Raw genomic sequence first — 25,582 nt, forward strand, 5'->3', positions numbered from 1 at the left:
TGCAACTGCCGACTAGCAGTGACAAGATTGGAGGAAGAACAGAAAACAGCAAAATCGTCCACAAACAAGGAGCATTGGACAGGACTCCGGATAGTGGACGTGATACTGTTAATGGCGACGGCAAAGAGGGTGACACTTAAAACGCTTCCCTGAGGAACACCATTCTCCTGCACATACAAATCAGATAGCACATTACCAACCCTATAACGAAAGAGGCGGTGGGAAAGAAAGGACCGAATGAAGATGGGGAGACGGCCACGAAAGCCCCACTCATGGAGTTGATTGAGGATATGGCGGCGCCAAGTAGTGTCATACGCTTTATGAATGTCAAAGAAGACACAAAGACAATGCTGGTTACGTAGGAAGGCCTGCTGGATGGCCGCCTCAAGCAGGGTCAAGTTGTCGATAGTGGAACGACATCGCCGAAAGCCACACTGAGAGGGGCTAAGGAGCTGCTTGGTCTCGAGCAGCCAAACCAGGCGACGGTTGACCATGCGTTCCAACGTCTTCCCGACACAGCTCGTCAAAGCAATACTTCGATAACTGCTGGGATGCGTTCGGTCCTTCCCCGGTTTGAGGAGAGGAATCAAAACCGCCTCCCTCCACGAGTCAGGGTATGTGCTGGATAACCATATCATATTAAAACAACTCAGGAGAACTTCCTTGGATGGCAGCAACAAGTGCTGTAGCATGCTGTACCGGATTTGATCATGACCAGGCGCAGTATCATAAGCCACAGACAGCGCCGAATCCAGTTCCCACATTGTGAAAGGGCAGTTGTAGGGTTCAGAATTTGGAGACCGGAAGTCCAAGTGACCCCTCTCGATGGCAGTTCGGTAGCGGCAGAAATCTGGATCACAGTTAAGAGTGGCGGTAGATTCCGCAAAATGCATGGCCAGTGTCTGGGCAATGTCTCTCGGCGCCGTGAGGAGACATCCCTGATGCAGTAATGCCGTGACAGGTAGTTGGCTGCGTTCCCCGGAAATCCTCCTGATGGCTTCCCATACTTTCGTAGAATTAGTGGTGCGGGAGATGGAGTTCAAGAACAATTGCCATGACCGTCGTTTGCTCTCTTTAATCACTCGCCGCGCTTTGGCTCTTGCCACGCGAAAGGCCGCAGGATTGTCAGCGGAGGGACGGCACTTGAAGCAGTGCAGAGCTGCACGGCGGGCTCGGATGGCGGAGCGGCACTCAGTGGTCCACCAAGGGACAGGACGCCTCTTGGGATGACCGGATGACCGTGGAATGGAGCATGGAGCATGGGAGATCACGGCTGTAACATGGTCTACCCATTCGTGGACGCTGGCACGGTGTTCCAAACAGCCAGTTGGCTGAAAAGTGTCCAGTCCGCTCGGCAGAGGGGCCACTGAGGCGGCACTGATAATGCCACAGCCTCATCCAGGAGGCGAATCCAAAGGGGGAAGTGGTCACTAGAATAGAGGTCAGCACCAACCTCCCACAGAGCAGAATCCGCGAGTGCAGGAGAGCAAAAGGAAAGGTCAATAGCCGATGACGACCCGGAAGCAGTACAGAAATGAGTGGGAGCACCAGAGTTGAGGATGCACAGTTCTTCAGACAGCATGAGGCTTTCCAGAATGCGACCCCTGGGGCAAGTAGTCGGAAAGCCCCATAAGACATTATGAGCATTGAAGTCCCCCAGCAGAAGAAATGGGCGGGGGAGCTGGCCAATAAGGTCTGTGAGAGCCTGAGAGTCTATTGCACCCTGAGGCGGTAAGTAAACTGAACAGACTGTGAGCCTCCGACCCACAAGAAGGTCAACTGCAACTGCTTGCAAGTCTGTAACGAAAGGGAGCTCAGATGAGGGGTGCATGTCACGGACAAAAACCGCAACACCACCCTTTGCCCTTTGCCCCGTCAGATCATCTTTCCGATATACGGTATAGCCCCGTAAAGAAGGAGCATCAGTGGCCCGAAAATGTGTCTCTTGGAGACATAAGCACAAAGGGCACTCTCGTACAAGGAGTTGTAATTCGGCCAAATGCGTCCTGAACCCATTCAGGTTCCACTGTAATATGGGAGCCAGTGATTAGGGTGGCTGAACTTTCACCCTTCCTCTGTGCTTCGGAGGAGGGCCGGTACCCGCCGGAAATTTATTCCTGGGGCGAGTAGATCGCCCCCGGTCGACATCAATGTCCATCAGCTCCGATGACGACCCACGGGAGATGTCAGACAGTACGATGGCCTCGTCATCGGACCGACCCTGACTAGTCTCCTCAGGTGGCAAAACCTTCACCTTCGGCGTCTTTGTCTTGGAGGGCTTAGAATGCAGAGCCTTGTCAACAGGTGGAAGTTTACTCACCTGGGCAGAAGGCGCCATAGGGGGAGAGGCAGGAAGTACCCCAATGTCAGCAACCACAGCCTTGTCCGACGTTGCAGGGAGAGCCGCAGGTTGCAAAAGAATCGCAGCAGCACAAGTGCACTGGCAAACGCAGGTATTAGTGCTAACACTAGCAACCTCCGTTTGCGTAGCAACAGTGGCCATTTGTACCGGTTTCTTCAGAGCGGAAGCGAAAGATGTTGTAAACACAGGAGGTTGCATGGCCTTAAAGAGCTTCTTGGCCTCACCATAGGGGATGCGCTTAGATGTTTTAATCTCCGGTATCTTCCGTTCTTCGAGATAGATGGGGCAGACCCGGCTCCAGACAGGGTGACTCCCAGAGCAATTCACGCACTTCACAGGCGATGAACAATCGGCTCCTTCATGGGAAGGCTGACCACATTTACCACAAGTGGCTATCCCATTGCACACCAACGTAGCATGCCCAAAGCGCTGAAATTTAAAACAGCGCATTGGGTTGGGGAAATATGGCCTTACTGGCAAACGTAAGAACCCCGCTTTAACATGCTCTGGGAGTCTCGGGCAACTGAACGTGAGAATAAACGAGTCGGATTTGACTAGGGTCCCATCGACTCGTTTCATAATATGCTGCACGTCAACAATACCGTCATCAACCCATTCAGACTTTAACTCATCTGTGGGGATATCCACCAAGTCCCTACATGTCACAACACCCTTACTATAGTTCAGAGTGGAGTGGAGCTCGGTCTCGATAGCGTACTCTACGAGACAGGTTGCTTTCCGAAGAGAAGCGACTTGACGGGAACTAGAAGTCTCAACTAACAGAGTCCCATTGCGAAGTCGCTTCACAGATTTAAGTGTTCCTGCAATTCCCTCAAGACCCTTGTGGATGTAAAAGGGAGAAACCCTCTCAAAGCTACCCTCCTTCCGTTTAATAATCCAAAACACATTCTGATTATCAGCATGTGCTCTGTTACGACAGTCTGATAAATCTCGATCAACACCAGTCGCTGGAGGACTCGCAGCACGAAGTCGCTTCGATGGGGTGTGTTTTCCTACCAGCGGCCCACCCAAGCCACTGGTAGAGGGAAATGTAGAGGTCGAAGGGTCCATTGCGGTCCCACGAGCAGCTAGGGAACTAAAGGTCCGCTCAGACAGAGCCCCGCATGCCTGAGTAAGCCTTATACAACTGGGGTGCGGCAGGTGACCCAGAGGTCGCCCGCTTGCGACTGTTCCACCCCAACAGCCATGCATCTCTTAGGCGCGGAGCACACCGGAAGCTTGAGGGGTTTTTATAGAGGTCGTCCTTCCTCGCAATCCAGGCGGTCAAGCCAAGATTACCATTCCCCGCAGCACACAACATTCCACCGCCGCGCCATACGGTGGTCGCTGAAGCATGTCCGGGGATTACGGTGACAGGAGACTGGCGGCGCTGACCAGTCCCCAGCTCAGGACCCCGGGGTCGCCAAGCCCGTACTCAGCAAATAAATGCTGAGCCCCTGGGGGGGGAGGTAAAATAGTCCTCCATTCGGATCTCCGGGCGGGGACTACTCAAGAGGACGTTGTATCAGGAGAAAGAAAACTGGTGTTCTACGGATCGGAGCGTGGAATGTCAGATCCCTTAATCGAGCAGGTGGGTTAGAAAATTTAAAAAGAGAAATGGATAAAGTTAGCTATAGTGGAAATTAGTGAAGTTCGGTGGCAGGAGGAACAAGACCTTTGGTCAGGTGAATACAGGGTTATAAATACAAAATCAAATAGGGGTAATGCAGGAGTAGGTTTGATAATGAATAAAAAAAACAGGAGTGCGGGTAAGCTACTACAAACAGCATAGTGAACACGCTATTGTGGCCAAGATAGAAACAAAGCCCACGCCTGCTACAGTAGTACAAGTTTATATGCCAACTAGCTCTGCAGATGATGAAGAAATTGATGAAATGTATGATGATATAAAAGAAATTATTCAGGTAGTGAAGGGAGACGAAAATTTAATAGTCAAGGGTGACTGGAATTCAACAGTAGGAAAAGGAAGAGAAGGAAACGTAGTAGGTGAATATGGATTAGGACTAAGAGATAAAAGAGGAAGCCACCTGGTAGAATTTTGCACAGAGCATAACTTAATCATAGATAACACTTGGTTCAAGAATCATAAAAGAAGGTTGTATACATGGAAGAATCCCGGAGATACTAAAAGGTATCAGATAGATTATATAATGGTAAGACAGAGCTTTAGGAACCAGGTTTTAAATTGTATTTCCAGGGCAGTAGTGGACTCTGACCACAATATATTGGTTATGAACTGCAGATTAAAATTGAAGAAACTGCAAAAAGGTGGGAATTTAAGGAGATGGGACCTGGATAAACTGTCTAAACCCCAGGTTGTGCAGAGTTTCAGAGAGAGCATAAGGGAACAATTGACAGCATTGGGGGAAAGAAGTGCAGTAGAAGAAGAATGGGTAGCTCTGAAGGATAAAGTAATGAAGGCAGCAGAGGATCAAGTAGGTAAAAAGACGAGGGCTAGTAGAAATCCTTGGGTAACAGGAGATATATTGAATTTAATTGATGAAAGGAGGAAACATAAAAACGCAGTAAATGAAGCAGGCAAAAGGGGATACAAACGTCTCAAAAATGAGATCGACAGGAAGTGCAAAATGGCTAAGCGGGGATGGCTGGAGGACAAATGTAAGGATGCAGAGTCTTATCTCACTAGGAGAAAGATAGATACTGCCTACAGGAAAATTAAAGAGACCTTTGGAGATAAGAGAACCACATGTATGAACATCATGAGCTCGGATGGAAACCCAGTTCTAAGCAAAGAAGGGAAAGCAGAAAGATGGAAGGAGTATATAGAGGATCTTTACAAGGGCGATGTACTTGAGGACAATATTATAGAAATGGAAGAGAATGTAGATGAAGATGAAATAAGAAATACGATACTGCGTGAAGAATTTGACAGAGCACTAAAAGACCTAAGCCGAAAGAAGGCCCTGGGAGTAGACCACATTCCATTACAATTACTGACGACCTTGGGAGAGCCAGTCCTGACAAAACTCTACCATCTGGCAAGATGTATGAGAAAGGGGAAGTACCCTCAGACTTCAAGAAGTATATAATAATTCCAATCCCAAAGAGAGCAGGTGTTGACAGATGTGAAAATTACCGACTTTTCAGTTTAATAAGTCACAGCTGCAAAATACTAACGCTAATTCTTTACAGGCGAATAGAAAAACTGGTAGAAGCCGACATCGGGGAAGATCAGTTTGGATTCCGTAGAAATATTGGAACACGTGAGGCAATACTGACCCTACGACGTATCTTAGAAGAAAGATTAAGGAAAGGCAAACCTACGTTTCTAGCATTTGTAGACTTAGATAAATCTTTTGACAATGTTGACTGGAATACTCTGTTTCAAATTCTGAAGGTGGCAGGGGTAAAATACAGGGAACGAAAAGCTATTGACAATTTGTACAGAAACCAGATGGCAGTTGTAAGAGTCGATGGGCATGAAAGGGAAGCAGTGGTTGGGAAGGGAGTGAAACAGGGTTGTAGCCTCTCCCCAATGTTATTCAATCTGTATATTGAGCAAGCAGTAAAGTAAACGAAAGAAAAATTCGGTGTAGGTATTAAAATCCATGGACAAGAAATAAAAACTTTGAGGTTCGCCGATGACATTGTAATTCTGTCATAGACAGCAAAGGACTTGGAAGAGCAGTTGAACGGAATGGACAGTGTCTTGAAAGGAGGATATAAGATGAACATCAACAAAAGCAAAACGAAGATAATGGAATGTAGTCGAATTAAGTCGGGTGATGCTGAGGGAATTAGATTAGGATATGAGACACTTAAAGTAGTAAAGGAGTTTTGCTATTTGGGGAGCAAAATAACTGATGATGGTCGAAGTAGAGAAGATATAAAATGTAGACTGGCAATGCCAAGGAAAGCGTTTCTGAAGAAGAGAAATTTGTTAACATCGAGTATAGATTTAAGTGTCAGGACGTCGTTTCTGAAAGTATTTGTATGGAGTGTAGCCATATATGGAAGTGAGTCATGGACAATAAATAGTTTGGACAGGAAGAGAATAGAAGCTTTCGAAATGTGATGCTACAGAAGAATGCTGAAGATTAGATGGGTATATCACATAACTAATGAGGAGGTATTGAATAGAACTGGGGAGAAGAGGAGATTGTGGCACAACTTGACGAGAAGAAGGGACCGGTTGGTAGGACATGTTCTGAGGCATCAAGGGATCACAAATTTAGCATTGGAGGGCAGCGTGGAGGGTAAAAACCGTAGAGGGAGACCAAGAGATGAATACACTAAGCAGATTCAGAAGGATGTAGGTTGCAGTAGGTACTGGGAGGTGAAGAAACTTGCACAGGATAGGGTAGCATGGAGAGCTGCATCAAACCAGTCTCAGGATTGAAGACCACAACAACAACAACAATGTCGTAGGAGAGGCTGCCATGAACAACGTACTAAACATACTGATAAGGTGGAGGTGTCACTGTGGGGGTGTGGGATCGTTTGAAGACCACTTTTTTAGGGTTTCTTGAATAACGTGAAAACCATGACCTCTAGGATAACAAATCCCAGCACAAAATTGAATTACATCAAATTTAATACAAAATTTTTTCTAGGAGAAATGCTTAGTATTCAGAGAGCCTGAGACTATAGAAAATTACGTATGTCGGCCTGAAACTGCGAGTACAAGTGTGTGGTGTTTACTATTAATATAACTGACTAGATTTTAGAAAAACTTATTAGTCACAAACAATCAGGTACCAGTTGTTTTTGATGCATTTATTCCAAATGATATGTTTTGGGCTCTGCCCATCATCAGATTTCCATTTCATAGCAAAAATGACTTTGACAGCTGGTTCCTTATTCATACATTCAGGAACCTGAAGGTGTTACACAAAATTTAAACTTGAAGAATGGGAATGTTGGTCGTGAGGAGTCTACTAGTATCAAACACAGGCCTTAATTTGAGAAAGAAATTTCTGAGAATGTACGTTTGAAGCACAGCACTTAATGGTCGTGAAACATCGTCTGTAGGGAAACCGGAACAGAAGAGAATCGAAACATTTAAGATGCGGTGCTACAGACGAATGTTGAAAATTAGGTGGGCTTATAAGGTGAGGTGTGAGGAGGTTCTGCGCTTAAGCTGAGAGGAAAGGAATATGTGGGAAACACGGAGAAGGGGAAGGGAAAGAATGATGCTACATCTGTCAAGACATCAGGGAATAATTTCCATGGAACTAGAGGGAGCTGTAGAGGGCAAAAACTGTAGAGGAAGACAGAGACTGGAATACATCCAGCAAATAATTAATGATGTAAGTTGCAAGTGCTGCTCTGAGATGAAGAGGTTGGCACAGGAGAGTAATTCGTGGCGGGCTGCATCAAACCAGTTAAAAGACTGATGTTCCAAAAAAAAAAAAAAAAATGCTGGCACTGATAACCCTGGTTAATAAAGTTGATCATAGAAAGAGATATGTATGTGAGGTGCTGATTAGGAATCATCCTTAATCATATCTTCTGCATAAAAGGAATAAGAAGTGTCAAACGCTATACAAAGGACAATTCAAATTTCAGGACTACCTAAAGTTGGGTTCTGTCTACAAGTCATCCCTAATGGACTACCCTCTCGAGGATATCAAGAGATATGTTCAATGATAAACTGTAAATTACACATCCAAGTCAAATATAAAGCAGATGTAATAAGAATAATACAGTAAACAGTTAATAAGCAATTTACTTATAAAAGAAGAAAAAGCATTACATGAGTTGCTGTTATTTCATTTTTTTATTGTTGTTTTACAATTTAGCAAATGTGTTACTCATCTGAACTGTGACAGAAAAGTGTGTATATGTGTATGTACTAAGAAAAACATTTCCTACAATGGAGGTAAGCTGTAGAAAATGTTCATCCTGTCGCTTACAAGGGAACATTCCAAACTGCCAATAAACGATCTTGATGAAATTTGCCAGATGTGTAGAGGGGGCAAAATAGTGATATATGTATTTCTTTATTTGTGCCCAATTTCTCTTTTAATGGTAATACACACTCCAAAAGGTAATCTGCCATTTGCTGTTTTAGGTTTGGAGGGAATATCATTGAAACAACGATATACAAACGATTTTTTTCATGTAAATGTTAATATGTAATTAACGTTTCTGAAAGCTGTATTATCAACTTTGTAATAATTTAAAATTTCTGAAAATAACCCATCACCATTAATTATTTAAACATTTAAAAATTTTGTTACAACATAAATTAAAGAAGCTTCCAAGCCACTTTCATTACATACATCCCAGTGTAGTACCCAGCTGATTTCTGAAAAACAATTTTTGGAAAATAAGCTGTACACATTGTGTATTTTCGACATACCTAATTAAAATACCTAAACAGTCGTTACTATTCTAATTATTTATTTTAGTTATAATTGTTTTAGGTTTTTCTTTGTTTTTCGGTTTATTGTTTCACATACATGTATTTTGTTCATTGAAAATAATAAGTAACTCACCACTATGACAGAAAACAATAACAGAAATAGTTGCGAACCCAACATCATCACCTGTCGCAATGATTTTAAGGAACCCATCACCCTCACTCTCAAAACACACACAAAAAAAAACCTGTTGACAGATTTCCAGTCTTGCCTGTTTAATACCAGAAATGAATATTCGAGGCACCCACCGTGAACACAGTTTCCCGTACGCAGTGCTAAACATTGGCCTGTACATGCTCTCGTGATATTTCACACTTACCTCAGAGCTGTGTATGTATTATCCGATGATATACTCTGATGAGTTCACCAACGCGATTCCGATGAGTCTCGAAAGTTTCTGTTTGAGGTCGTCAACTCTGAACGCTGTCAAACGCGTTGAGGTCAGCACCACCGATTTCTTCTTTACGAGGATGAACAATCCAACGTCGCACATTACTAATGTCAATACAAACATCACTGTACACAGCTTTATTTCTTCTTTGATTTCATCTGGAGGCACCTTTTCTGCTCTTATAAAGATTACAGCACGCTGTTTCTCATGCATCGACATAGTTGCGCTACACACCACCATTTTACGAACTACAGTCCGGAGACCTCTAATGGCAGAGGGTTGCAACTTGCTTCAAGGAAGCGGGGAAGTCGCTCGATTGATACACTGAGCTGACAAGAGTCATGGGAGACCTTCTAACACCGTGTCGGATCTCCTTTTGCCAGGCGTGGTGCAGAACTTCGACATGGCATGGACTCAGTAAGTCGTGGGAAGTTACACATTGAGCCATGCTGCCTCTATAGCCCTCCATAAATGCGAAATTGTTGACAGTGCGAGATTTTGTAGACGAACTAACTTCTCCCTTGTTGTTGTTGTGGTTTTCAGTCCAGAAACTGATTTAATGCAGCTCTCCATGCTACTGTATCCTGTGTAACCTTCTTCATCTTCCAATACCTACTGCAACCTACATCCTTCTGAATCTGCTTAGTGTATTCATCTCTTGGCCTCCCTCTACGATTTTGACCCTCCACGCTGCCCTCCAATACTAAATTGGTGATCCCTTGATGCCTCAGAACATGTCCTACCAACCGATCCCTTCTTCTGGTCAAGTTGTGCCAGAAACTTCTCTTCTCCCCAATCCTATTCAATACCTCCTCATTAGTTATGTGATCTGCCCATCTAATATTCAGCATTCTTCTGTAGCACCACATTTCGAAAGCTTCTATTTTCTTCTTGTCCAAACTATTTATGGTCCATGTTTCACTTACATACATGGCTACACTCCATACAAATACTTTCAGAAACGACTTCCTGACACTTAAATCTATACTCGATGTTAACAAATCTCTCTTCTTCAGAAACGCTTTCCTTGGCATTGCCAATTTACGTTTTATATCCTCTCTACTTCGACCATCATCAGTTATTTTGCTCTCCAAATAGCAAAACTCCTTTACTACTTTAAGTGTCTCATATCCTAATCTAATTCCCTCAGCATCACCTGACTTAATTCGACTACATTCCATTATCCTCGTTTTGCTTTTGTTGATGTTCATTTTATATCCTCTTTTCAAGACACTGTCCATTCCGTTCAACTGCTCTTCCAGGTCCTTTGCTGTCTCTAACAGAAGTTCTATGTCATCGGCGAACCTCAAAGTTTTTACTTCTTCTCCATGGATTTTAATACCTACACCGAATTTTTATTTTGTTTCCTTCACTGCTTGCTCAATATACAGATTGAATAACATCGGGGATACACTACAACCCTGTTTCACTCCCTTCCCAAACACTTCCTCTCATGCACCTCGACTCTTACAACTGTCATCTATTTTGTGTACAACTTGTAAATAGCCTTTCACGCCTTGTATTTTACCCCTGTCACCTACAGAATTTGAAAGAGAGCATTCCAGTCAACATTGTCAAAAGCTTTCTCTACGTCTACAAATGCTAGAAACGTACCTTTGCTTTTCCGTAATCTATCTTCTAATGTAAGTCGTGGGGTCAGTATTGCCTCACGTGTCCCAACATTTCTATGGAATCGAAACTGGTCTTGGCCGAGGTCGGCTTCTACCAGTTTTTCCATTCGTCTGTAAAGAATTCGTGTTTCTATTTTGCAGCCTTGACTTATTAAACTGATAGTTCGGTAATTTTCACACCTGTCAATAACTACTTTCTTTATGATTGAAATTAATACATTGTTCTTGAAGTCTGAGGGTATTTCACCTGTCTCATACATCTTGGCCACCAGATGGTAGAGTTTTGTCAGTGCTGGCTCTCCCAAGGCTATCAGTAGTTCTAATGGAACGTTGCCTATTCCTGCGGTCTTGTTCCGACTTAGGTCTTTCAGTGCTCTGTCAAATTTTTCACGCAGTATCGTATCTCCCATTTCATCTTCATCTACGTCCTCTTCCATTTACATAACATCGCCCTCAGTACATCGCCCTTGTATAGATCCTCTATATACTCCTTCCATCTTTCTACCTCCCCTTCTTTGCTCAGAACTGGTTTTCCATCCGGGCTCTTGATATCTATACAAGTGGTTCTCTTTTCTCCAAAGGTCTCTTTAATTTTCCTGTAGGCAGTATCTAACTTACCCTAGTGAGATAAGCCTCTACATCCTTACATTTGTCCTCTAGCCATCCCTGCTTAGCCATGTTTCACTTCCTGTCGATCTCATTTTAGAGACGTTTGTATTCCTTTTTGCATGCTTCATTTACTGCATTTGTATGTTTTCTGCTTTCATCGATTAAATTCAGTATGTCTTCTGTTACCTAAAGATTTCTACGAGCCCTCGTCTTTTTGCCTACTTCTCGCTTATGTCCCATAAATGTTACACAGGACATGTCAGGCGATCTACGCCACACTCGACCCTTACCATCAGCTCTTACCGAGTGAAACGGTACTCATCTGACCAGGCCACTGTTTTGCTGGTCGTCTAGGATCTAACAGATATGGTCATGAGACCAAGAGAGCAGGAGAGGCGCTGCAGGAGATCTCGTGCGGTTAGCAAAGGCTCCCGCTTCGGTCGTCTGCTACCACGGCCCTTTAACGCCAAATTTCGCAGCACTGTTCTAATGGATATATTCTAACTGCAGTTATTTCACGTTGTGTTCTTTGTCAGTTAGCAATATTAACTCTACGCAAACGCCGCTGCTCTGGGTCGTCAAGGAAGAAGTCCGTCGGGCACTGTGTTGTCCGTGTTGACAGGTAATCCCTGAGATCTGGTATTACCAGCATACTCTTGGCAGTGGGGATCTTGGAGTACTGAATTGCCTAACGATTCCCAAAATGAAATGTCCAATGCTACTAGCTCCAACTACTACTCCGCATTCAAAGTCCGTTAATTCTCGTCCTGCAGCCATAACCACGTCGCAAACCTTTTCATGTGAATCATCTCACTACAAATGACAGCTCTATCAATACACTGCCCTTTTATACCTTGTGTGCGCTACGCTACCGCCATCTGTATTTTTGGATATGTTATCCCACGATCTGTCAGCTCAGTAAGTGCATGACATGTAATAACTCAGGACTGATGCATAACTTTTCAGCACGCCATCGCCATCCAAAAGATGACCGGTGCCGACGCTACGGCGGATGTAGTAGTAGCAAAGGAGGCGTGCCATGATCATCAATTCGTTCAGTGTGCCATCCCCCTGCATGCTATCACCCCGTTGCTGGGCTACATAGTAGTGCGTAAATGGCAAGAGGAGTGGCTGCAAGTAACAGACAGTAAACTGCGTCTGGTAAAGTCCACAACTCCGCCATGTGGTACCTCCTCCCTGCCACAGAAGGTCGTTCTCACTCGTCGTCGCAAAGGACACAGCCTTCTAACAAATGACTTCTTGCTCCAATGAGAGGACGCTTGAGTGTGTTGTGCTTTTGGCATACAGATCAGATCACAGTGCGTCACGTTTTATAGTATTTTTTTATTCTGACAACAGGGCAGCAGCTCACTTGCCGACCGATTTGCCGTCTATATTAACTGACAATGACGCGAATCTGCTAATATTTTAAGATTTTGCGAAATGTCTGGCTTGTTCCCTAAAATTTTAGGGCGAACGTTTTTAATGTGCTATTTGGGTGGCTGGCTCATCAATATTTTTTGTAAATGAACAGCCAACCACACATTGCCGAGAATCTATTTTACTTTTCTTCTTGTCTTACTTGTGTTTTAATTTCAGTTTTAAAGCATATGTCAATTTTTAACGATATCTTCCAGCATGTGAACTAGTGTGGTTATGCAGGTGACAATGGTTGAGACTGGGAGAGTGAGTGCAATTTGTCTTAGATCGCTTCTTACATTTTCTACATGTAACCACAAATGTTTGGACTAATTTTTGTATGGGTGCTGATAACCTCGCTTTGAGGGACTCTAGCCCACAAACACACCCACGAACAACATGCACACACACACACACACACACACACACACACACACACACACACACACACACACACACACTATGTTCTGTTAGCAGATTCACTCGGCTGCTGTAAGCGTGTGCGACTCTTAAGCTGAATAAACCAGTCCACAGTACTGATGGTCTGAGCAATGTACGACATGGAACAGCAGCAAGGGATACGACAGACACCCGCCTTATGGAAACCAAAATCACCCTAAAAGATCTCTAGTCTTTGATGGTGATCGGTAACACATTTCACATAGTGTTTCCGAAGAATACAACCGATCCTGTTGGAAAGCTACCTTCGTAATCTACCTCATTGTTATCGTCACCCACACACTTGACTATTGGTCGATTTCGCAAGGCCAACCAGATATGCCTTTCGCTGTAACCATTATGGAGAATGGTGACTTCGAAGTGAGTGGAGTAACTCAGCAGAGAAGCTTTCAGAGTCTGAGGTGATGTGGACCCTCTGAACCGAAGTAGGAAGTACCTTTTCGAGTTGAGCCGGATGGTGACAACCAACAGCGTGAGGTAAAAATCAGTGTGAGTTGGATTCCTTTAAATGGCATGTTTCAATATACTATCAACCTTTCTTTTGATCAACACATCAAGTAAAGGAAGGCAACCATCCTTTTCCATTACTGTGAAGCGAAGATTCAGTGCGCTGAATTCGCATGTTCTAAAGAGTCATTCCAGTTCTCACGTCCAATAAGCGTGACAAAAATAGTATAGTCTACATGTACAGATAAAGGTACTACTGTGTTTCAATGACGTTCACGACCCCCCCCCCCCCCCCAGAAGATATTCGCAGTTTTTTACTGGTTTACTGTTTTATTAAATGAGAAATGCTGCATGTTTTCCCGGATTGTACAAGTGCATTCTTGTATTTAAAATGTTTATTAAAAGCAGTTTTTCACTGGTCTACTGCTTTATTTAATAAGAAGTGCTGTATGTTGTCTCGAGTCCTTGTTTCCTGAGACTAGTATGACTTGCCCCCCCCCCCCCCTAGCTCCGATCCTGGGTACGCCCTTGATGACGATGACTTCAGGGTACATTCCTCGAAATTATCCATTAACGTGGGCAACAACGTCAAAGCTATCGCCATCGCAATTCCATCTGTCTGTTAATATTACTAGGCAGCGAATAAAAAATAAATGGAACTCAACACATGTCGAAATAGGATCGATGACTCGACACCAGATGTAACTTCAACTAACCGTATGGACTCAGAGGAACAGGAATGAAGAGAAATACCATAATTGACTAAAATGTATGAGTCATTCAGATACAATCCCTCTAATCGACGCAAGATGACCTCTGAGTTCTTAATGTGATGGACCTACTAGTGGGCTCAAGAGAGTAGCGAGGTGTTTTGCTACGCTATGTATTGGAGCACTTGGGTTACTAACGATAGCCCTAAAAGGAATCTTTTCCTTCTGGAACTTTGGAAGACCGTATAATCTAGGAGAGACTGCACAATAAATATTCTTGATGATCTTTTACGACGAGGAACTCTTCTTCAGGAGCCTTCTTTCCTTTTGTCGTATAAGCACTGAACCTGCGATACGCTAGATCAGATAGCGTACAGTGCATCTCTTGAATATAATCCTTTTTGTCCAATACAACTATTGCATTGCACTTGTCTCCAGATAAGGTAACTATATCAGGATATACCCTCAGTGAACGAGAAGCCGCTCTCTCAGCTGCTGGTATATTACTCTAGGGTGAACGTGCCCCATCAACACACGACGTGCATCTCTCCTTACTTCTTCGGCTCTATCAGGAGATAATTTAGAAACAGCCTGTTGAACTTACAAAATCAACAACTGGTAAATTCTTGGGCATCAGTGCGATGTTTAAACCTTCTCGTAGCACGGATAAAGCTGCGTACTCCAAAGCTTTCTCCATGGCATTGATTACAGAACGTCAGACCGCCATCAAGACGCGTCGTCCAGCCAGTCCCAAGAAAATTCAGAAATTTTCAAACTAGTCTTTAAATGATGCAGACATAATCCCTTTGAAACAAAATCCAAACGTTTGTGAATATAATGGCTCCTCTCAGGAGCAAGAGCTATACCGGAACGTTGCGGGAGCATTAATATGAAGTACGACTTTCGCAAACATTGGAACAAAATCATGGTTTCGACTGCACAATAAAAACTAAAGTGGAGATTGCAGTCTCAGTCCACTACTGTGAAGGGTATCCATCTTCTGCAAGCAACGATAAATTTCCTCCCCGTAGAGATAAATAGTGCTTAGCTAGAGTTCCCCACGGCACGTAAAACATTGAAACAGCTTGTGGGAATACAGCCGCATGACGTCTTCGGCAATCGCCAACGTTTCGACTGATCCACACTCTATCATTTTCAAGACACATATGCAACGAGAGAAAGGCTCGCACTCCAGTACTGAAATCAACACATTTTTATTAATATCAAACAGGAAACACTTGTTAAAGTTGTGCAAAATTGTATTTATTGCGTCACGGACTGGCTTTCGGCTTCTTCAGCCGTCTTCAGGTAACAACTCACCTTCATAAACCAAGATAAAATGACGTGTGACTTACACAGATGTTATTTACACAGAAGATAACAAAAGTTATGATATGTAGTGTGTTTACATAGAAAAAATTACTTTTTCTTTCATTTTATGCAGAAATAATTGCATTAACTAAAAGAGAAACAAAATATTTATGTGAAGATACAGTTAACAGCTGATGAGAAAATAATTAAGATATATCGCTTCCATCACAGCTCTGCCATGATTGGTAATACACAACGAGAAAAGATAATGATTGGCCAACAGGAAGCAGTCAGTAGCTACAGAAACTTCTGCATTATCCCAAACACTGACAAAACTTTAGATAACCTCGCAAAAAAGTTAAAGCGTAGCAACTACAGACCTGCATTTTATAATACCAACAGCATATCAAAGCTTTTATTCAACAGTAGAAACAAAATGAAAACCCTGACAGGGAGTGGTCTGTATAAAATTACACGGAAGTGCTGTGAGAAAGCAGTCAGGCAGAGCTGTGGCAATTAGGTTATATGAACACGAGGGAAGCTGTAGACAAAGGAAGCAAGATTCAACTTTTGCCGATCGTCTTTTAGCAGAAAAACAGTTACATGCGTCGAATGTGAAGCAGAAATATAACCTGTCTGCATATACTGGAAATCAACAAACATATGATATTGAATGGCAGCTTAGTGTTAAGAGATTAAATTCAGTTTCGTGTTTTCTGTTTCTGTGTTTTCCTCTGTTAAATTAAATTTGTTACAAATGTAGGTCAAAATGTATATTCAACTTTATTTTTTCATCAGTTGTTAAACGTTTCTCCACAAAGGAAACTGATTTCTTTTAGGGTTCCGTACGTCAGTCGGTAAAAACATAACCCTTAGAAGATCACTTTGTTGCCTGTCCATCCGTCTGTCTGTCTGTTAAGAGCCCTTTTTCTCAGAAACGAATAGTCGTATCAAGTCGACTTTATGTCACATACTAAGGTCTATGGTCCCTTGATGCTGTAAAACATTGAAGCTTCTAAGTGACTGCATTCAAAACGTACCGCCATTTATGTTGCATATTTTGATGTTCGCAAATTCGCTCATCAAAAGCTGGTAAGGAACTCTGGATGCGCGAGTCCCACTCACACTTACCGGATTTTTTTAGTTAATGTAACTATTACTGCATGAAAAACGAAGAATAAAACAAGTACTTTAGTATTTAGACACACTTCATGTTATCATTTTTGTTATCTTCTGTATAAATAATGTCTGTGTAAGTAGCAAGTCATTTTATCTGTGTTTGTCACATTCATTTGTCACCTTAAGATGGCCTACGAAGCCAAAAGTCTGTTCGTGAAGAAGTAAATACAGTTTTACGGATTATTAGTAAGTGTTTCCTATTTAATACAGGATATTTTAGAAAGAATATACGTATTTCGAACGCGTTTATTTATTAAACAGTAAGGTATGCATCTATGAAACGGGGAACATATTTACGAATATTAGATTACAGATGTTTATTATGTCCTCCATCAGCTACACGAACAATATCACATCGATACTCGAATTCCTCGCATACTCCGGTAAGCATGTCCATCGTCAGTGATATTAAAGCAGTACGGATCCAGTTCTTCACTTCTTCTAGGTTCTGTGGTAATGCATAAGCGTTTTCTTTGATTAAACTCCAAAGAAAGAAGTCACAGGGCATCCAATGTGGGGACCGTTAAGGCCAGATGAGAAGTGTTAAGACGGTGGCAGCTTGACGACCAATCCAACGGCTAGATAGTAACGTTCATATATTACACACTTGGTGACGTAGAGAGGAGGTGCTCCGTCTTGTTGAAACATGTCATCGTTCAGCCTCGGAAACAACCAGTTTTGTAACATAGAAAGGTAGTGCTGATCGTTAACCGTGTTTCTGTCGAAGAAGAATAGGCCGTAAAGAGATGAGTGGGATAAAGCGCAAGACAAACTGACTTTGGATGAATATCTTAAACTTTCAGTGTGTTCCTGTGAGTTATGTAGGCCCCAGATTCGAACATTGTGTTTGTTTACATTCACATTGAATATGATGCATTGTACGAAAGTATTATCAATGTCAGTAGCATTCTGTAGCTCGTCTGGAAACGCCTGACGTTTGAGTTTGTCGTCGTGGCGTAGAGTCTGTAACCGCTGTAACATCAAAGGCTTGATAACCAACCGACTTGAATACGTGCGACATTTTAGTCGTAAACACGTGGGTGATCGAGGCTCTTTCCCTTCCTGTGTCTACAAATTGTCGATACCATCTAAGAATCAGTTTAATATCTCAACTTGAAACGTCTTTTCCCTGTAATCACGGAATTATACTTCGCAAATTCGAGAACAAAAAAATGATTTCCGCGGCGTATTAGCCATTTTGAAACACGTGACGATAAATAAACAGAAGACAACCGACATCTGGCGGCAATGAATATAAACTAGGCAATGTATTCGTTCCTCCAATGAGCGGGCTGTGGTGCAGAAATCGATAGTTTTGACATTATATAGTACTTTGGAATACGTATATCATAGTACATTGGAATACGTATATTCTTCTTGAAATTCCCTATATTATTACCGTGTTCTGTCAAGAAGACACGGAAAATTCAGTTACTTTTTTTATTTTAAACTTTTGTGGTGCGGGATCGTAGACGTTGTGAGCCTATTCGTAAAAGCGGGCGTGCGTGGAGTGCGCTAAGTTGGGTTGCAAACGACGACGTGAACCCATTTTTTCTCCTCTTGATGAATCCCATTGCAGAATTAGTAGTTCTCCGCTTCACCGTTCGTGAAGCTGCGTAATCGCCGGCATGTAAGTTTCGTTAGTTGGGTACTCACCGAGCGAGGTGTCGTAGGCGCAGATGTACTCCGAGGTGGTGAACTGGCAGGTGAGCGCCGTCTTGCCGACGCCGGAGGCGCCCAGCATGGCGACCTTGAAGCGCGGGATGTCGGCGGCCGCGTCGCCGGCGCCGCCCTGCGCCAGTGACAGGCCCGACGCCCCCGCAGACGACGCCTGCTGCGGCTGGCCCTGCGACGCCGAGCTGCGGACACGGCAAGGCGCGCAAAGGTCAGCACGGGCTAAGCGCTGTATCCGACGTGATTACCGGCTTTGTGGCCAGCGTACGTTAATTACACTACAGGCCATTAAAATTGCTACACCACGAAGATGAGGTGCTACAGACGCGAAATTTAACCGACAGGAAGAAGACGCTGTGATATGCAAATGTCTAGCTTTTCAGAGCCTTCACACTGGGTTCGCACCGGTTTCAACACCTACAACGTGCTGACATGAGGAAGTTTCCAACCGATTTCTCATACATAAAGAGCAGTTGACCGGCGTTGCCTGGTGAAACGTTGTTGTGATGCCTCGTGTAAGGAGGAGAAATGCGTACCATCACGTTTCCGACTTTGATAGAGATCGGATTGTAGCCTATCGCGAATGCGGTTTACCGTATCGCGACATTGCTGCTCGCATTGGTCGAGATCCAATTACTGTTAGCAGAATATGGAATCGGTGGGTGTAGGAGGGTAATACGGAACGCCGTGCTGGATCCCAACGGCCTCGTATCACTAGCAGTCGAGATGACTGGCATATTATCCGCATGACTTAACGGATCGTGCAGCCACGTCTCGATCCCTGAGTCAACAGATGGGGACGTTTGCAAGACAACAATCATCTGCACGTACAGATCGACGACGTTTGCAGGAACATGGACTATCAGCTCGGAGACCATGGCTGCAGTTAACCTTGACGTGGCATCACAGACAGGAGCGCCTGCGATGGTGTACTCAACGACGAACCTGCGTGCACGAATGGCAATATATCCTTTTTTCGGATGAATCCAGATTCTTTTTACAGCATGATGATGGTCGCATCCGTGTTTGGCGACATCGCGGTGAACGCACATTGGAAGCGTGTACCCATCATCGCCATACTGGCGTATCACCCTGCGTGATGGTATGGGGTGCTATTGGTTATACGTCTCTGTCACCTCTTGTTCGCACCGACGGCACTTTGAACAATGGACGTTACATTTCAGATGTGTTACGACCCATGGCTCTGTCCTTCATTCGATCCCTGCGAAACCCTACATTTCAGCAGGATAATGCACGACCAAATGTTGCAGGTCCTGTACGGGCCTTTCTGGATGCAGAAAATGTTGTACTGCTGCCCTGGCCAGCACATTCTCCTGATCTCTCACCAACTGAAAACGTCTGGTCAATGGTAGCTTAGCAACTGGCTCGTCACAATACGCCACTCACTACTCTTGATGAACTGTGGTATCGTGTTGAAGCTGGATGGGCAGCTGCACCTGTACACGCCATCCAAGCTCTGTTTGACTCAATGCCCAGGCGTACCACGGCTGTTATTACGGCTAGAGTGGTTGTTTTGGGTACTAATTTCTCAGGATCTATGCACCCAAATTGCGTGAAAATGTAATCACATGTCAGTTCTAGTATAATATATTTGTCCAATGAATACCCGTTTATAATGTGCATTTCTTGCTGGTGTAGCAATTTTAATGGCCAGTAGTGTACACTGCCAGAGTATAGAAGAAACTATCTGTAGCGTGCACAGAATGTTATGTCACTATATTATCTTTCAGACATTCCCTTCCTCGTATACCGCTAGCGGTACCTAAGATATGACTCAAACGAGTTCTCGAATGCTACTGAGAATCTTAACTGCGGAATTTGACGTTCGCTGCCCGTTCTTCATGCGGATTGCGAAGAACAGTCTGCTAAATTTAGAGTTAACAAGGGTAGAACATAAAGGAAGAACTGAAGGTGTTTATCACGACTTTTACCATTAGGTTTTGACCTATGACCAATGATTAACACTCAGATTCGAAGATCATCATTTTACAGGATGGAACAAAGAGATATGGGCAAACTTTCAGGAAACATTGCTCACACGTAGAGAAGAAAAATGTGTTTTATGGACGTGACTCCAATAATGCTGAATATTCATTTTAGAGCTCATTTTCTTCTTCTCTTTATAATCAATTAGTCACAGGAAACACAACAGGTTTGACTCATACTTAACAAACAGAATCAATTAGTTGTCCTGAATAATTCAAAGAATGTCGAGATGAGAAAAAATTTTGGTGATAAGGGAGAAATCGCGAGGGTAGTCCCACAAGGTTTAATTTTTCGTCCACTACTCTGCTTTATTATGAAATACTGGGAAACCTCAAGAACTTCTGCAGTCACGTCATCAACAAAGACTTTCTCCCAACACAGGGATTATTGGTGGGGATTATTGGTGGCCGGCCGCGGTGACTGAGCGGTTCTAGGCGTTTCAGTCAGGAACCGCGCGACTGCTACGGTCGCAGGATCGAATCCTGCCTCGGGCATCGATGTGTTTGAGGTCCTTAGGTTAGTTAAGTCTAAGTGGTTCTAAGTTCCAGGGGACTGATGACCTCAGATGTTAAGTCGCATAGTGCTCAGAGCCATTTGAATCATTATTGGTAAGTGTTTCTTAAAGCCTTATATTCTTCCATGCAGGTTCAAAGGAGAAACTTACCATGGTTTCCTATAGGATATTCTATCTGTTCTGCTAGGTGACGTCCCTTCGTGAGTGCGTCCAACATGTACTTCGTTCACGATGAGTCTTCTCCTCATTTCGGTGCTAATGTTCGTAGATTTCTAAATAGCAGATTCCTTGGCAAATGGATAGGTAAAGGCAGACCAGTCCTTAGACTCCACGATCTCTGGGACTAAACCCAATAGATTTTTATTTGTGGAGGAATTTGAAAGCAATTGTATACAAAATGCCGGTATAAGAGGTAGAGAATTCTCATCCCTGTATTGTGAAAGGCTGTGAAAATATATAAAATTCTCCAGGAATACATCAGTGCATCAGAGATTCAGTATGACGGTGGGTTGATGCATGTACACTTGCTAATGTAGAGCATTTTGTGAATTTAATTTTGTAAAGTGTATCATACCATATGTTCTTTTCCTGTGTGTTTCCTACGTTTAACGTATTGAAGAGGTGTAGAAAATGAGATCTAGTATGGGACGAAAGTGTTTCCGAACCCATATCGATTTAACACATTTTCTTCCTCCACGTTTATGGAATGTCTCCTGAAAGTTTTGCCATACCCGTTTTTTACTCTCTGTGTATCATCGAAATTAACAATAAATCATTTATGTTGGGAAACAGGGATTGTAAACTTAGATTTTTTTATTCTGTTATACAGACAGAGTTAAAGGTTGCAGGAGTGAAGGTGGTAGTTACATGTGACTGGTCGTTCTTCGTACACATTGAAAAGAAAAATTTGCGGTAGTTAACATTACCCGAGTACAACATGAAAGAGATAATTGCTCATTTATCATGAATGTTACTAAAAAAAATTTACCAATAAGCAATGGTGAACATTCAAATCTCAAAATGGTTATTGTACACTTCCCATCAAATATTGTCATACAACGAACACAGTTTCTTTTTTAAAATTTGAATTTTCTGATCTAGCATTCATATATACTGTGATAACCCAAAATATAGTCTGCTTAACAGCTTGTTTGTCCGTCTTTGGAACGAAATACATCACTGATCCCGGGTGTCAGAGATGCGAAAGTTTGTAGATATGTGGGGGTATGTGGTGTCAGATGTCTACGCACAGGTCATGTAATTCGCTTAAATAACGGAACACTGATTTGTGTACGCGGTAATGGCGCCCGATAGCGACCCAGTTGGGTCCCATAGGGTTCACATCAGGAGATTTTGGTGAGAGGGACATCAACGCGAGTTCACTATAACACTGTAACACGTTTCTGGCTCCGAGGCACGGACAATTATATTGCTGAAAGACGACATCGCCGTCGGTGAAGACACCAATGCAGGTAGATCACCGCTGTCAGCGCGTCTTCGATTACAACCAAATCAAGCGCAGGAGAATGTCTCCCATAGCACAATCCTGTTCCCACCAGCCTGTGTCCGTGGCTCGCTACAAGTTTCGAGCCTCCGTTCTCCTCGATGACGGCGTTTGTGGAGACGACCATCGACCTAGTGTTGCAAAAATGTGATTCACCCGAAGAACCGACATGTTTACAATGATCGACGGCCGAACCCCGATGGTCCCGTGCCCACTGCAATCGTAATTGACGGTGTCGCTGGGTCAACTTGTGAACACGTAGGGGTGCTCTGCTACGGAGCCCCATATTCAACAATGTACAATGAACGGTGTGCTCGGAAACACTTGTCCGTGCACCAGGATTGTGCTTTTTCGACAGAGGTGCCACATATCACCATTTATCCTACTTTACAGAGCAGACAAGCCTCCGAAACCCACGTTCTGTGAAGACTAGTGGACGTCCAGCCATTTAGCGCCTAGTGGTAGTTTCACTGTCCTTCTATCTCTTCCCGTAGATGCTCACGACAGTAGCAGATGAACATTCGACCAGCTTCGCCGCTTTCGAGATACTCGTTCACAGGCTCTGCATAATAATAATTTGCCGTTAGTCAAGGTCTCTTGTGTCAATGTAATTCCCCATTTGCAGCCCATGTTTTCGCTGGGGCGATTCCCCCTAAGTGTCTGCTCCGCTAACATACACTCCTGGCAATGGAAAAAAGAACACATTGACACCGGTGTGTCAGACCCATCATACTTGCTCCGGAAACTGCGAGAGGGCTGTACAAGCAATGATCACACGCACGGCACAGCGGACACACCAGGAACCGCGGTGTTGGCCGTCGAATGGCGCTAGCTGCGCAGCATTTGTGCACCGCCGCCGTCAGTGTCAGCCAGTTTGCCGTGGCATACGGAGCTCCATCGCAGTCTTTGACACTGGTAGCATGCCGCGACAGCGTGGACGTGAACCGTATGTGCAGTTGACGGACTTTGAGCGAGGGCGTATAGTGGGCATGCGGGAGGCCGGGTGGACGTACCGCCGAATTGCTCAATACGTGGGGCGTGAGGTCTCCACAGTACATCGATGTTGTCGCCAGTGGTCGGCGGAAGGTGCACGTGCCCGTCGACCTGGGACCGGACCGCAGCGACGCACGGATGCACGCCAAGACCGTAGGATCCTACGCAGTGCCGTAGGGGACCGCACCGCCACTTCCCAGCAAATTAGGGACACTGTTGCTCCTGGGGTATCGGCGAGGACCATTCGCAACCGTCTCCATGAAGCTGGGCTACGGTCCCGCACACCGTTAGGCCGTCTTCCGCTCACGCCCCAACATCGTGCAGCCCGCCTCCAGTGGTGTCGTGACAGGCGTGAATGGAGGGACGAATGGAGACGTGTCGTCTTCAGCGATGAGAGTCGCTTCTGCCTTGGTGCCAATGATGGTCGTATGCGTGTTTGGCGCCGTGCAGGTGAGCGCCACAATCAGGACTGCATACGACCGAGGCACACAGGGCCAACACCTGGCATCATGGTGTGGGGAGCGATCTCCTACACTGGCCGTACACCACTGGTGATCGTCGAGGGGACACTGAATAGTGCACGGTACATCCAAACCGTCATCGAACCCATCGTTCTACCATTCCTAGATCGGCAAGGGAACTTGCTGTTCCAACAGGACAATGCACGTCCGCATGTATCCCGTGCCACCCAACGTGCTCTAGAAGGTGTAAGTCAACTACCCTGGCCAGCAAGATCTCCGGATCTGTCTCCCATTGAGCATGTTTGGGACTGGATGAAGCGACGTTTCACGCGGTCTGCACGTCCAGCACGAACGCTGGTCCAACTGAGGAGCCAGGTGGAAATGGCATGGCAAGCCGTTCCACAGGACTACATCCAGCATCTCTACGATCGTCTCCATGGGAGAATAGCAGCCTGCATTGCTGCGAAAGGTGGATATACACTGTACTAGTGCCGACATTGTGCATGCTCTGTTGCCTGTGTCTATGTGCCTGTGGTTCTGTCAGTGTGATCATGTGACGTATCTGACCCCAGGAATGTGTCAATAAAGTTTCCCCTTCCTGGGACAATGAATTCACGGTGTTCTTATTTCAATTTCCAGGAGTGTACTTTTATAGCAGGCCGGAGTGGCCGAGTGGTTCTAGGCGCTACAGTCTGGAACCGCGTGACCGCCACGGTCGCAGGTTCGAATCCTGCCTCGGGCATAGATGTGTGTGATGTCCTTAGGTTAGTTAGGTTTAAGTAGTTCTAAGTTCTAGGGGACTGATGACCTCAGATGTTAAGTCCCATAGTGCTCAGAGCCATTTGAACAATACTTATATACTGGTTACGTACCCGTAACGTCAGCACGATGCATCAACGTTGTAGTGGTCAGTGGTCTTAATGTTTTCGCTTTTTAGTTTACACTGACAGAAGTACAGGGACGGTTAATGCTGGTTGTGGATGACGCTGGAGTTATTGTTCGATGATGTCCAATACGCGCTCGATTGGAGAGAGATCTGGAGATTGAACAGAACAAAGTAACATTTCGACGCTCTGTAGAGCATGTTGGGTTACAACAGCGATATGTGGACGAGCTTTATCCTTCTGGAAAACACCCTCACGCTTTTCAGGAATGGCAGTAGAACAGGTAGAGTCACAGATCGACATACAAATTTGCAATCACAGTGCGTGGGATAGTCACGAGAGTACTCGTGATGTCACACGAAATAGCAGCCGGGACCATAACTCCAGGTGTAGGTCCAGACAGGCCCTCAACACGGCCATCACTGACACCGAGGCAGAATCGCTTTCATCAGAAAGCACCACAGACCTTCACCCTGCCCTTCAATGAGCCCACGCTTGACATCACTAAAGTCCCGAAGGGCGACGGTTTCGGGTCAGTGGAATGCACGCAACAACACTTTTGGTTCGGAGCTGTTCTTGAAATAACCGGTTTGTAACAGTTCGTTGTGTCAATGTGGTAC

The 25,582-nt window shown here is 44.5% G+C and overlaps 1 protein-coding gene across 1 annotated transcript in view; it reads right to left on the reverse strand.

Annotated features, from left to right (window-relative positions):
• Positions 1–18,689, reverse strand: part of LOC126191322 (GTP-binding protein REM 1-like) — a 677,336-nt gene extending 658,647 nt beyond the window's left edge. The window contains exon 1 of the mRNA XM_049932151.1: positions 18,582–18,689. Within this exon, the coding sequence (XP_049788108.1) occupies positions 18,582–18,669 (88 nt within the window). The 5' untranslated portion in view covers positions 18,670–18,689. The remainder of the gene's footprint in view (positions 1–18,581) is intronic.
• Positions 18,690–25,582: the final 6,893 nt, after the last annotated feature.

This window comes from Schistocerca cancellata, chromosome 6, assembly GCF_023864275.1.
Source record: "Schistocerca cancellata isolate TAMUIC-IGC-003103 chromosome 6, iqSchCanc2.1, whole genome shotgun sequence".
In the NCBI taxonomy this organism is placed as follows: Eukaryota; Metazoa; Arthropoda; class Insecta; order Orthoptera; family Acrididae; genus Schistocerca; species Schistocerca cancellata.